Raw genomic sequence first — 13,964 nt, 5'->3', positions numbered from 1 at the left:
AGGGAAAAGATTTCTAGTATGACAAATGGTGAGTTTGTACTGCATAAAAAATGAAATTGGGAGAAGCTTCTAATTGGGGAAATCCTCTAGTAAGTATAAAGTTCTTTCAAAGACCTTGGTTTCTCCCCTTCCTACATAACCACCTACGGGGTTGCAGAGAAGGTACTTCTATCTTTACTCTCCAGGAGAGCCAAGTGACCTGCCCAGACTGTTCAAGGAGTGCTCACTCATACGACTAGTTTCCTTCCAGCCTTTGCCATTGGCTGCATGGCCCAGCTCATGAGGTTCTTCTTTTTTTTTTTTTTTTAATTTTGAGAGAGAGCGAAAGTACGAGAAGGGCAGGGGCAGAGAGAGACAGAATCTGAAGCAGGCTCTAGGCTCTGAGCTGTCAGCAAAGAGCCCAACATGGGGCTCAAACTTGTGAACCATGAGATCATGACCTGGGCTGAAGTCGGACGCTTAATTGACTGAGACACCCGAGTGCTCCTCAGCTCATGAGGTTCTGATCTTCACTTCTCTCTACTCAGAAAACAAACAAGAAAGCAAAACGAAACAAAACAAAACAAAACAAAACAAACCAGGAAAAGGTAAAAGGGAAGGAAAGGATAGAAAGGAAGAGAAGGGAAAGGAAGGGAAGGAAAGGAAGAAGGGGTGGAGGAGGAAGGCAAGAAAAACCCTCACAAGGCAGAGCTAGTCCCAACCTGTAGGTCACGAGTATTTCTGGTATTTGTTTATTTGTCTTGCCCTCTTGACCTCCCCAGCCCTGTCCCAGCTGGCTGAAGACAATGACCCAATTTGTTTCTGTTTTCTCTCCCCCTCTTTGGCCCATCAAGAGCCACTTTACAAAAGTAATTTGAGTTTATAAAAAAGGGAATTTAAAAGGCTATTTTCAGTTCATGCTCAGGAGACCGTACAAGAGTTTCCTAATGTTTGGGTCCTCTGAAAGTTAGTTCTTTCAGAACTTTGAAACATTCGAATGTGGCTAAGAAGAACCACCGTGTTTCCAAAGTTCTCAGTGAGGAGACTGAAATGCCTGAATAATGGTAGTTAGTTTCATTCCCCTCATGGGAAGAGGAAGCTGAGATGGGAGGGTGATGCCCATCACATGCCATTTAATCAAGGACCTGGTGCACTGCTGTGGGTTGGATGAAGTGAGTTTCTCTGCTGTGTTTGTTGATGCCTCAAGAAAAGCCAGAGGTCACAGCTTGCTCACTTCTCTGCGCTATCCTGTAATAGAACTGGTCCAGGCTTCTCAGCCTTTCTCAAGCCACGTGGCCTATACCGAGCAAACTGGACAGGATTTGGAGGGCTGTGCAATTTAATGAGCTATTTATTATATATTTGTTTACACTGTACCATTAAAGTTAGAAATATAAAACACTAAGTATATTAATTTAGATATTTCATATTCAATTTATGTGAAACTTCCAAGTAACAGTTTTTCAGTTTGCTTATTTATCTTACAGATGTGGACATAACCTTTATACATTGAAGTTTTAATTTTTTTAAGTTCTTGATCAGTTCCTGATCAAGAACTTAATGATGAGCCATTCACATTCTTTTAATTATTTTTATTTATTTTTGAGAGACAGAGAGAGAGAGACACACAGAGAGTGCGAGCAGGGGAGGGGCAGGGAGAGAGAGAGAGAGAGAGAGGAGGAGACACAGAATCTGAAGCAGGTTCCAGGCTCTGTGCTGATAGCACAGAACCTGATGTGGGTCTCGAACTCATGAGCTGCAAGATCATGACCTGAGCCGAAGTCTGACGCTTAACCAACTGAGCCACCCAGGCACCTCCCTTCACACTGTTGATAGTCACCGTCAATAAGAAACTTCGTTTGCACAAGTAGGTCATAAAAATTTTTTATTGATTTTTTTAAAATAACCATTCCAAAATTTCTAACAATAGAAATTATCTTTATAGGCTCTAACAGCCTTTTTTTTTTTTTTTTTTTTTTTTTGCTCTTTCACTGATAAAATGTGATGCTGGCATTTTCTGTAACAATGCAGATCCTTTTCAAACCCTCAGAACTTTCTTGTATAGAGCATTGCACAGTAACAGTGAAGCTGGCTCCCGTTGGAGACTGCAGCTCCTGGGTTGGCAGCTGGGGCAAGGACCCGGGCTGGGCACAGGACAGGCGCTAAGCCTCACAGGCTGCGGTGGCTTGGGGCGGCTGCTCACAAGTGGGGAGCAACAGGCCTGAGGGACCAGTGCTCACACTGCATCAGTCTACTGCCTTCACCAGCAGAGGGAGTTAGGTTCTCTGTGCCTCAGCCTGCCCATCTGGAAAATGGGGATAATAGCAGTACCTACCAGCCGGGGTTGTTTTCAGGATTGAATGAGTCCTATGTGTGGCCACAGAGTAAGCGCTACCTGTGTGTTTACTAGCTAAAATGAAAAGGTCGAGAGCCTCTGAAACAAACCTCTAAATCATGTGCAGAGCCAGCCAGAATCAGATTACTGAGTTCTGAAATCCCAGCTCGACCCCTCTCTAGATGTGGGCCATAGCGCGTCACTCAATGTTTCCAGCCTCGGTTTCCTGGTCCATGCATGATAATGGCATTGGTACGTATGGTAGTGATATCCAGATTAAATAGGGCAGTTCACATAAAGTGCTTGAAACACAGCAAGTGCTCGACCAACAACCGCTGTCATGACATGGCAGAGCCAGGCTGTGAACTCAGAGATACTGAGTTCTAAGCCTGTTCCTTGCCCACTGCCCGGGTCCACCTCCCGTAAGTTGTGACTCCCAAACGGAAAAGTGTTTTACCTGTCAGACTCTCTTCCACGAGTTATTTTTAATCTTTCCACTCAGATTGTAGTTGTCAACCCTTTAGTATATTTTGTGTTTCTTTTTAAGTTTTTTTGTTAATGTTTTTATTTATTTTTCAGACAGAGAGAGACAGAACATGAGCAGGGGAGGGGCAGAGAGAGGGGGAGACACAGAATCTGAAGCGGGCTCTAGGCTCTGAGCTGTCAGCACAGAGCCTGACGCGGGGCTTGAACTCACGAGCTGTGAGATCATGTCCTGAGCCGAAGTCGGACGCTCAACCGACTGAGCCACCCAGGCACCCCAGTATATTTTGTTTTTCATCCTTGGACTCCGGAGTGGTTTTTCCATATCTTTCCAGAACAATGCCAAGATGGGTCAAAGCAATTGCATCGAGGACCAGCCATTAAGGGAATTTCTCTGCAGAGGCATGGAGGCCACTGGTCGGTGACCAATGTCTTTCAAGTTAAGTACAACACACCCTTCCTCATTCAAATTTTATTAGGAAATCACATCAAAGAATTACTCAGTTATAAAACTTTAAACATTAAATAAATCATTCTTATCAAATAGATGATTCATGTAAGAATATCAGATTTTTCATAAGACCAGAAGCAAAGCCAAATACAGCATTCCATTTTACAAATATTTTTACGCTTAATAGTCATGAAAAAGAAAAGAACTTTAAAAAAACAACCCTGACTCTGTGCAAATGTTAACATCAAGGAACAGCGCTAGAGATGAGGCTGTTAAAGCTTAAATCTTTGATCTGCAAGGTAAGCACGTGAAATAAGTCATCTTTTATTAAAATAGATCTTTGTCTCTTTCCATCATATACATATAAGTGTATTTTCTCTTTAAATAAATATATATTATGTATTTTTAATGATGACTTACATTCACCTGGTGCTTTGGGGCCATGGCACTGGATTGGTAAGGAGGACAAATTCTAAAAACATGGAATGTACAGAGATCCTCCTAAAGCAGAAGACTTTCCTTGAGTTGGGAATGCCTCTCAGGTTTCCTCATATGAGGACTTCTGAGTCTTCTGAGGAGTCGTCGGCAAATAAAAGTCCATCTGGTGATGGGCTCCCCAAGGGCAAGGGGCTGGAATGGGACCAGGAGACTCCATTTTTTACAAGTTTGTCCTCTGGTAAAACACAGTCCTTTTCCGCCGTCCCTGATGCTGGGGCGGCAGAAGCCAAATCTCCCCATTCCTCGCTGCCCCCGTTCAGGATGTACCTTTCTTCCTGAGGCTTGCTGTCATGAACTTCTGCTGTGACCACACTGACAGCAGCGCTGGGAGTACAAGAGCCAATGATAGAGTCAAGATCAATGTTCATGTCTAGCTGAGCAAGTGCGGGGCCCTCTCCGGGGTCCTCACAGCTCTCGGGAAACTGTGTGTTGATGTAAATGACATCAGCTTTGTCCTGAACTTCAGGCAAACTCTCCAAGAGTTTTTCTAGCTGCAGCCTCAGCACAGAAAAGGTCGGTCGGTCCAAGGGCTCAGCTCTCCAGCAAGAATGCATTATTTCATACCTACAAGTACAGAAGAGTGAGTTGTTTCCTGGCCCAGCACCCACAGCGCTTAGGACAATCCACACAGTGTTTTCACCTATTCTTTGGTTTTGTCACATCTTAATCCACACGAATTCCACTTTTGGGAAATCACTGAGGTTTTCCTTGTGGCATAGTATTTGTTCAATGTTTATAAATATTCCATGGGTATGTAATAAGTGATTCTCTGGCTCCAGGAATACAGGACATTCATGGCAATTATATCGAACTTTGCAAAGTAGGAGTATTTCAGGTCTTTCCTTCACTCTAGAGGTTGGCAAACTATATGGCCCATGGGCCAAGTCCAGCCCACTGTCTGCTTTGTAAATAAGGTTTTACGGGAACACAGCTACCTTTATTTATTTACATATTGTCTATAGCTGCTTCTGCTACAGTGGCAGAGTTGTGTAGTTGCTACAAAAACCATATGGCCTGCAAAACTGAATGTATTTATTTGGCACTTTACAGAAAGAGCGTGCTGACCCCAGTTCCATACCATCAGATTGGGTTTGTAACCAGGAGGACTGAGTTAGAAGGGCCCTGGGGCAAGGGCTAAAGAGGCCAGGGGGTCAGGGAGGGGGAAGGTGAAGGATGTGTGCCTCACGGGGCTCAGTGTTGTGTATCACTATATTTAGTCTTCTCGACAGCCCTGTCATTGTTGCTTTGCAATAAGAATGAGAGTGGACTCAGGGATGTTACAGATGCCATGGCTCTGTGGGCAGCAGGGGCAGTATGGGGACCAGCCTCCAGCTGGACAACTCCTATTCCCAGGTGCTCGTGACCCCTCTGTTGTGTTCTGTACAGACAACTCTCTGGTTTTTTCATTTCCAGTGTCTGATATAACTAAGAATTACAGTGGAGGGACATTTACATGAGCACAACAAAACAAAGAGATGACTGAATGAGGAACCACTGGCCGGAGACGAAGAGGGAGTTATACCATCATTTCATTTTGATTCTTTCCTGTTTTGAGAAATTCATATTCACGTCACTAGATGAGAAAACAACCCAAATTTAAATCATCTGACACATGTAGTTGATGCGATGTTGTGAACATAAATATGTAATTCCCAGGGTACCTGGGTGGCTCAGTTGGTTAAGCATCTGACTTCGGCTCAGGTCATGATCTCTTGGCTCATAGGTTCAAGCCCCACGTCGGGCTCTATGCTGACAGCTCAGAGCCTGGAGCCTGCTTCAGATTCTGTGTCTCCTTCTGTCTCTGCCCCTTCCCTGCTTGTGTTCTCTCTCTCTCAAAACTAAACAAACACTGGGGCACCTGGGTGGCTCAGTCGATTAAGTGTCCGACTTCAGCTCAGGCCATGATCTCTCGGCTCATAGGTTCAGGCCCCACGTTGGGGTCTGTGCTGACGCCTCGGAGCCCGGACCCTGCTTTGGATTCTGTGGCTCCCTCGCTCTCTCTCTGCCCCTCCCCCGCTGGCGCTCTGTCTCTCTCTTTCTCTCTCAAAAATAACCATTCCAAATTAAAAACAAAATCAACATTAAAAAAATAAAAAAATGCTATTCCCATATTTACACTGAACACATAATATAGATCCTTTGACTAATTCTGCTGGCTTGTGGCACTTCACAGACACGTCCAGATCTCATTTATGTAGGCATATAACATCATCTTTCATTTGCTTGCTTTTTTCAGCCTCCATCAAGGGCCGGCTCTGAACACAGAACAGTAAGGTCACAGCAGGGGCACATTCCTCTGATAATCCCGATCCTCACTTGGATCCTCCGGCTGAGGAGTGCTTTATACTCTCCCTGTTTTACCTTCAGTAGATGGTCACTTAGACAAGGCAAACAGTTTTTGTTTCCATTTTTGAGTTTTTTATGGTATAAATCAATTTGCACGACTTCCTTTTCTCCCCCCCGACAAAGCCTTGATTGTTGACACTCTGAGATGAGCTTGGAGGAATTTTGTCCCTGGAGACATACTCTCCTTTCCATTACTTCACCAAGGCGCTGTGTTAATTTATTTTCATTTATTCCAGGTCTTAGGAGAAAGCATTTCAATAATCTATCATTTTTTCATGTGGCAAAGTAACAATGTCACTTTGAAACTTATTATTATTATTACTTTCAGTACTTTGTGAAATACCAAAAAATAGGACTATGACTTTTACAGTCATGTGAGCATGTATATGGTCTAAGCTGCTCCCCTAAAAGGGCAATGCTGTATGAGTGGACCAAGGAAAGGAGCAAGAGAGAGAGCCTTGGCCTGGAGAGTAACGGGGACTGTGACGTTTAGTCATTTCAATTTTGTGGAAGAAAGAAAAAATAGTTTGGTAGTTGCCTTTGTAAACAGTCCCTTTTGTTTTTCGGTTGAGATTTTATAAAAGAGATACTCCTATCGGTTGCCAGGGGCTGAAGCAGGGAAGGGGGAGTTGTTTCATGGGTACAGATTTTCCGTTTCATCAGATGAGAAGAGGCTTGGAGAGACGGACACAACAACGTGAATACCCTTAACCCTACTGAACTGCACGCTTACACATGGTTACGTTATGTGAATTGTACCACTATTTAAAAAAGGAGTTTATGGGGCGCCTGGGTGGCGCAGTCGGTTAAGCGTCCGACTTCAGCCAGGTCACGATCTCGCGGTCCGTGAGTTCGAGCCCCTCGTCGGGCTCTGGGCTGATGGCTCAGAGCCTGGAGCCTGTTTCCGATTCTGTGTCTCCCTCTCTCTCTGCCCCTGCCCCGTTCATGCTCTGTCTCTCTCTGTCCCCCCAAAAATAAATAAACGTTGAAAAAAAAAAAAAGGAGTTTAAAAAGATGCAATCATGCAAATTCGTTAAATTTTTAAGTGCTTGAATTCATCATATGTGTCAAGCACCTGCTTTGTCCCTGGCTCTGAAGCTGAGTACGGCGTTTCCAGTCTGCTCGGGGAAATGATGCTCGGAAGGCGGGAGTCTCCTAAGCAGCACGTGTCTCTACAGCACTGAGCCACGGTCTGATCCTAGCTCAGCCAGCCAACCCCCATCTCTCCCATCTCTCTCCTGCTCAGGGCCTAGGCTGCCTCAGGTAGAAGTGGAGGGACTGACTGATTGGGAAGTAAAGCAGGGTTTCTGAGAGGGAGAAGGTGGGTGTGAGCCGGGGTCCTTGGAGGAGATAGATGAGCGGCAGGTACAAGTCAGGGCCGGCTCTTCACCTGCTGTCATTCCAGGCCCTGGGAGTGGGGGTCGGGGTGGTCAGGTGTGGACAGGATGAGGCGGTGCTTTGACAGCGGCAGGTGAGCCTCGGGCAGTGACAGGCCCTGATGCTGGGTGGCCACAGCTTCAGGGCTGCTGACGTGGATGACACCTCAGCAAGTGCCGGCTGTGTGTAAGGCTAATGGGCCACGACCCTCTGATGTTGCTTGATCAATAGCAGCTCTGTGTAGAAGTGCATTCCCACTCACATATGGGGCTACAGAGGCTTGGAGAGGAGAGGGACTCATTGAAGTCACGCTGTTAGTGGCAGCTTCAAGTCTGCCCAACCCCAGGGCCCCTGTTCTTGTCCATGACAACCTGCTTCAGTAAAAATAATAATTGCCGACCTTTTGTTTCTGTTCTGTACTCTATGGCCATCCTGTGAAGTACCTGTATAGATATTAGCTTGCTCAACCAGCATGACCCTACCACGCAGGTACTAATATCCCCATTTTACAGACGAGGACACTAAGAGGGTGATATTTGGCCCCAGGTTGAGGGTGAGGCTGTGGCCCAACTCAAGGAGTATCTAGCACCACTGATCATGTTCTTAACCATTCAGCCACCCTGCCTGTCATGGGTCCGTTTTTGCCCTATGGGCAATGGGGTACACAGAACGATGATCTTTAGGGCATCCCATGATCAGACTAATTTCAGAAAGATGGCTTTGGTTGCCACCCAAAGGATGTGGTAGGAGCCTGGGGGTAAGGAGAAAAACGAGACAAGAGACAAAAGGGCCTGTGCGATTCCATGGGAAACAACAATGACCCTCACCCGCTCATCACTTAAATGCACTGGGATGTCACTGGGCCACTGTGTCCACATGTGTGAAGGGAAAGTGGAAATAGGTGGCCCCAGCCGCTGGCCAGCTCTGGTCTTCCATGGTTTGATGGTATGAGGGGTAGGAATGGAGGGGGGCTCTGAAGGATATCGGTAGGATAAAGAAAGAACAAGGTGGCTCCCAGGTGTCACTCTGGAAGACGAGGGGAATCGGTGTAAGTGCCATGAACCAAACTGGTCAGCTGGTAGGGGGTGCCCTGAGGGCTGCCGCTGGGAGGCCATGAGCTCAGCTAAGGAAATGTCCCATGTAGGCGACTGGGGAGCAGGGCTTAGTCATTCACAGGTGGGGGTGACGCTGTGGGAAGAGGTGGTCTTCACGGGGCAGGATTAGAGAGTGCAAAGTGCCCTGTTATTTACATTGTTATCCTACTCGGAGTTGAGTTTAAAAAGACCAAGGGGCGACTAAACACAGGAGTGAGCTCATCTCAACTAAGGTTAGGCAGCAAACATGGAGAAGCTCAGAGGTATCTGTTCATTTTTAAAAGAAAACGCGCAGATATGTAAACACAGAGGCCTCTTTGGGAGACACTGTTCTCCAGCATCAGATGCAAGAGGGGACGTGGCAAGAAGGTCCACCAGAGACCCCACAAGCCTGCAGCGTGGGGACCACGGAATCATCTGCTTTGCCTGACTTCCCCGACATGCAGCGTCTAAGGCTCTTTCCCCTAAAAGCTCTCACAGAAGGGGCGCCTGGGTGGCTCAGTGGGTCGAGTGTCTGATTTCGGCTCAGGTCATGATCTCGCGGTTCGTGAGCTCAAGCCCCACATTGGGCTCGCTGCCGTCAGCACAGAGCCTGCTTTGGATCCTCTATCCTCCTCTCTTTGCCCCTCCCCCACTTGCACTCTCTCTCTCTCTCTCTCTCTCTCTCTCTCTCTTTCAAAAGTAAATAAACATTAAAAAAAAAAGTTCTTACAGAAAAGCGGCTCAGCATTCCCCATTTGGCTCTACGTGAAATCTCTCAAAACCACCATGTGACAGCAGCTTAGACCTTGCTAAGACCCCAGATAATCACTGCAAATACCAACTTCTTTGGGAGCACAAGCGAAGCGAAGAAAGACACGGCGACAAAACTCTTCATTCAATATTGTTTGGCTGAGACTGCTTCCTCATTTTCAGAAGCAAACATTTCGTTAACGTGCTCCCTTTAAAAACTACCATGAAACCCCAAATGTAATTTAATTAGGATTTCGTGGTATTTCTCAAGGGCTGATGTTTTTTTGTGTCTGTTCTTAATGTTATATACTTACAGCCACAATGACAACCACCGCCACCCCCACAAAGCAGGGTGAGGGATCAACAAAGTTTCCTTCTGTTTGGCTTGGATGGGATCTAGGAGGCCTGCATGCAGACTGGCCTGGGCCCTGTCACCCATGTTGAGGAAGCAGGGCCAGAGCATATGCATGTGGAGGGGGAGGGGGAGGGGGACGGACCTGGGAGGGGGGAGGGGGAGGGGCCCCGGGAGGCATCCAACACGTGCCTCCTCACGTCAGTGGCCCATCGCGGTGTCCCGTGACACAGCAGCGTGCATGCCTGTGGTCCCAAAACGTTCTTGCTAACCATGGTGAAAGTGCCCTCTCTAGGCCCGTGACCCCTGTTGTGTTGGGAGGAGACTCCACATCAGGAAGGTTCAAGCCACCAATGATGCTACTAATAATGGGTACCATGATGAGACACTCCCGCAGGCTAAGCATGCCACCCATTACCTTCTGCAACTTTTCTTCCCAATCCCTCTCCGAAGAATATGTGACTCTACTTTTTTTTTTTTTTTTTTTTTGTGGCGGATAATAAGGCACAGGGAGGTCAAGTCAGTTGTGATGGCCACACACGTGGCTGGTTGGGAGGCGGAGGCCTGTCTCTGACTGCAACTCCTGGGCCTCTTCCCATAGTGCCCACCCTGAAGAGAGAGGGCCTGTCAGGATAGATCTGCGCTGTGGTCCCACACGTTGGAGCTGGGGCCCCTCAGGAGCACAGTTTCCCAGGGCAGGTTTTATTTTATTTATTTAAAAAGATTTTTTTTTTTTAACGATTATTCATTTTTGAGGGACAGAGCGTGAGTGGGGAAGGGGCAGAGAGACAGGGAGACACAGAATCCGAAGCAGGCGCCAGGCTCTGGGCTGTCAGCGCAGAGCCCGGACGCGGGGCTCCAACTCACGAGCCTCGAGATCGTGACCTGAGCCAAGTTGGATGCTTAGCCGACCGGGCCACCCAGGCGCCCCATTTCGCAGGGTTGGTTTTTTAAAACATGCATTTCTGGGCCCGCTCTGTACCAACAGAATCGCGATCTCCGGGCACAGCGCTGAGGAATCTCTTTGCTAGACTATCTCCCCAGCAAGTCTGAGGACCAGGCTGACCTCAGTGTCACGGGCTCAGGCTTCCAGATTTCCTGACTGGAGATACGATTGTGGTCAGTCACAATCAATGTCACAAACAATGGGGTTTGTCGGAAATGCTGCACAGAAGGGAAACTGCCGCTGTGAGAGGGCAGGTAATCACACAGGTGCCCTCATGCACTACAGAGTCAACCTACTGGTCTACAGGACAGATCTACCGGTGCTTATGGACCTCAGGGCACGTGCAGGCTCCCTGGAGAGGCGCACACGCCGGCTCCCCGGGCTTCGGGGAGCCAGCCGAGCGGCCCGTGCAGAGTGCCCCGCGTCACCAAGAAGCTCACTTACAGTTCGGCCAGGCAGTCCTCGGGCTGCTTCAGCCTGTGGCCATGGAGCAGGTAGTCATACATTTCGTGGTTCTGGACGCCAGGGTACGGAGTCATTCCCCGTGTTGCTATTTCCCACATGGTCACGCCAAATGCCCACTGAGAACAAAGCAACAACAAGTTAGGATGCGAGTCTTTTCAGAGAGGCTGAATGGACTTTTTCATTTAGAAAGGTCATTTCCTTAAAGCCCGATGGTGGTGCACAAAGCTGACAATTATGCCAGGGACATGCTGCTCTCCCGACGCGGCAAGAACCAGGGGGTCAGAGAGCCACGCTTACCCAGTTGTATAAAAGCTGTTGTGACAAAGGCAGATAGAGCCTTCTCTCTTTCTCTCTCTCTCTCTCTCTCTCTCTCTCTCTGTGTAATGCTCTGCTCCACTGCTGTTGTCAGGTGTCTTCTCTTCCCAGTCTCTGGGGAAGGGTATAATTACACAGCACCTTTTATTTATTTATTTTGAAAATTTTTAATGTTTATTTTTGAGACAGAGCACGAGCAGGGGAGGGACAGAGAGAGGGAGGGAGGAAGACACAGAGTCTGAAGCAGGCTCCAGGTTCTGAGGCATCAGCACAGAACCCGACGCAGGGCCTGAACTCCGGAACCGTGAGATCTTGACCCAAGTCACTGTCAGACGCTTAACCGACTGAGCCGCCCAGGTGCCTGTACACAGCACCTTTTGCTTCCAAAGAGCCACTGGATGAACCCATTCAATTTGATGTGAATATGACATATCTTCGTGGTGGTCAGTAAGTCACTATATTGTAGCACCAAAAAAAAAAAAAAAAAACCCAAGAGAAAAGATGGGAATAAATGAAAGGCCTGGGCAAAGACAGATCTTCTGAAGGTCAAGCTGCTTCACCGGAATCTAGTGTTCCAGTTAAGGAAGAGCATCTAGCAGTAAATAGGAGGTGTGACCATGCTCCCAATCCTCGGTTAATCAGAAGTAAAATGTCTTGCAAAACTGGTGTAAGTCATTCCTTTCCGTGACCCTTCCATCTTTGCCACGTGGGGCTCCACGTCAAAACTCTGTACGTACCACGTCACTTTTACTTGTGTAGACTCGGTCTGCCAGACTCTCTATGGCAATCCATTTCACAGGCATCTTGGCGATGCGGCCTTGGCGGTAGTAATCGCCGCTGTAAATCTTCTTAGAAAGGCCAAAGTCCGCGACACAGACGGTCATATCATCTCGTAACCTACAGAGAGCGAGTTCGTGCCTTCAGCGACCTCCGAGGCAAAGCCTAAACCGGATGTAGCTGAAACATTTATGGTAAGGAACTGAAAGACCCCATCAGCTTGTGAGGGTCCTGCTCTGGGACCAATGGCAGAGCCAGTGACGGGGGCGTCAGAAGAGTTATGACCTTGCACCCCCCGCGGTCCGTGTGGGGATCTGTGCACAGAGGGTGGAGCCATGTGCAGGGAACAGATGGTGCACAGGAGGAGAGAGAGAGCAGCAGCCCAAACCCAGGGCCCCCAGGGGGACTCCTCCAGTGCCCACTGGCCGTCCTGCTGGAGGCAGCACTGCTCCTGCCACTTTGAGGGAGTTGGGGAAGTACAAGCTCTAAGAGGGGGACCCTGGACTTCCTGCTAAGGTAGCCAGGTGGTACTTGAGGAATTAACTGCATGTAGAAAGGGATGCAAGTGCATTTAGAGCCCAAGCTGTTAAGGCAGATCCTAGACAAGAGGAAGGAGAAAGAGGGGGAGAGATGAGTGGTCTGGAGGTGGGGTAACTGCCTTGTTCCTGTCTGCCAGGCACTGACTTTTAAAACTGACGAGTCCCACGTCCTGGGAAATCTCTCAGTCTCAGGCAGAGGACAGCTGATCACCTTACCGGATGGGAAAAACATGAAGGAAATAGGAAGGGCAAAGAGAGCTTTTCATGATTTTCCCTCCATGGCAGAAAAAATTACTTAAACAAGAAACACAAAGCCCCTTCTGGGTTTTCAAAAATGAGGTGCAGGTGGTAGGGGGCCGGTGGGAGGCTAGGTAAGGAGTGAGGGGGCTCCATCTGCAGCCCAGAAAAACAAATAACAGCAATACATTTAAGGAACACTCTCTCATTTTGCAATAATAAACTTAAAATCAAGAACTAGTTATTATCTTGAAGATTTACAGCAGATAACGACTCTGCTGAAGCAGGATGAAGAGACAGAGGAACTTGAGTTCAGAGTTTTCATAGAAGTCCTTGTCTGCTGCAAAAGGAAAGCTTTGGTGCAGGTTCACAGTACATATGCATAAGGAGGCATCATGAAACTTGAGGGGCAAAACCTTTATCAATTTCCTTACTGTCTCCAGGATTAGCTGACTTACATATAACTCTGGGTCCAAAACTAGCCGATGGCAAGGGGAAAGGATCACAAAGATCAGAAGTAGCACCCACTCCAAGCTGAGAGTGTGAAAATAAAAAAGGAGTCACAGATGAAAGTCTTGGAAGTCAACCAGACTCTTGGAAGCAGAAATTGTGAAAAGACCCAGTTTTACAGCAGAGCCATAGAAATCCCATCTCTAGAGCCAGCCACACGCTCCCCTCCCAAATCTACCCTTCCTCCATATTTTCATAGCAACAGGCCACTCCCTATTCCTACCCTGTCCCCCCAAATGTCTAACATGATGAGGTCTAACCCCTTCCAAGTCGGACCAGGGCTCTTACATGCAATTTCGAGCAGCTAAATCTCGATGAAGAAAATTCCTGTTGCTCAGATACTCCATCCCCTGGGCAATGTCCACCATGAACTTCAGTAGTGTCTGCAGCGGAATGTGCTGGGGGTGGGGGAAGGGGGAAGAAACAAGAAGACAAAGTCTTTTTTATAAAAGGAAAACTTGGAGAGTTATTTCCACCGGAAGTGAGGAAATAGTGTCTATATATTTTTTTTCTTTTTCTTTTTTAACG

The 13,964-nt window shown here is 47.6% G+C and overlaps 1 protein-coding gene across 3 annotated transcripts in view; it reads right to left on the bottom strand.

Moving 5' to 3' along the window:
- Positions 1-13,964, bottom strand: part of MERTK (MER proto-oncogene, tyrosine kinase) — a 148,558-nt gene that overhangs the window by 8,691 nt on the left and 125,903 nt on the right. For 2 of the 3 annotated variants that reach the window (XM_040496731.1, XM_040496730.1), the window contains exons 16-19: positions 13,725-13,834; positions 12,111-12,270; positions 11,038-11,174; positions 3,255-4,310 (exon numbers count right to left, since the gene is read on the bottom strand). In XM_040496731.1, the coding sequence (XP_040352665.1) occupies positions 3,797-4,310; positions 11,038-11,174; positions 12,111-12,270; positions 13,725-13,834 (921 nt within the window). In that variant the 3' untranslated portion in view covers positions 3,255-3,796. Of the gene's footprint in view, positions 1-3,254; positions 4,311-11,037; positions 11,175-12,110; positions 12,271-13,724; positions 13,835-13,964 lie in introns of those variants that run through there. The other variant, XM_040496733.1, reaches the window with a different exon arrangement.

Source organism: Herpailurus yagouaroundi, unplaced genomic scaffold (genome assembly GCF_014898765.1).
Source record: "Herpailurus yagouaroundi ecotype Mexico unplaced genomic scaffold, PumYag 188, whole genome shotgun sequence".
NCBI classification, from domain to species: domain Eukaryota; kingdom Metazoa; phylum Chordata; class Mammalia; order Carnivora; family Felidae; genus Herpailurus; species Herpailurus yagouaroundi.
Note: the sequence above shows the minus strand (reverse complement) of the source record. Positions and strands in the feature narration are given on the sequence as shown.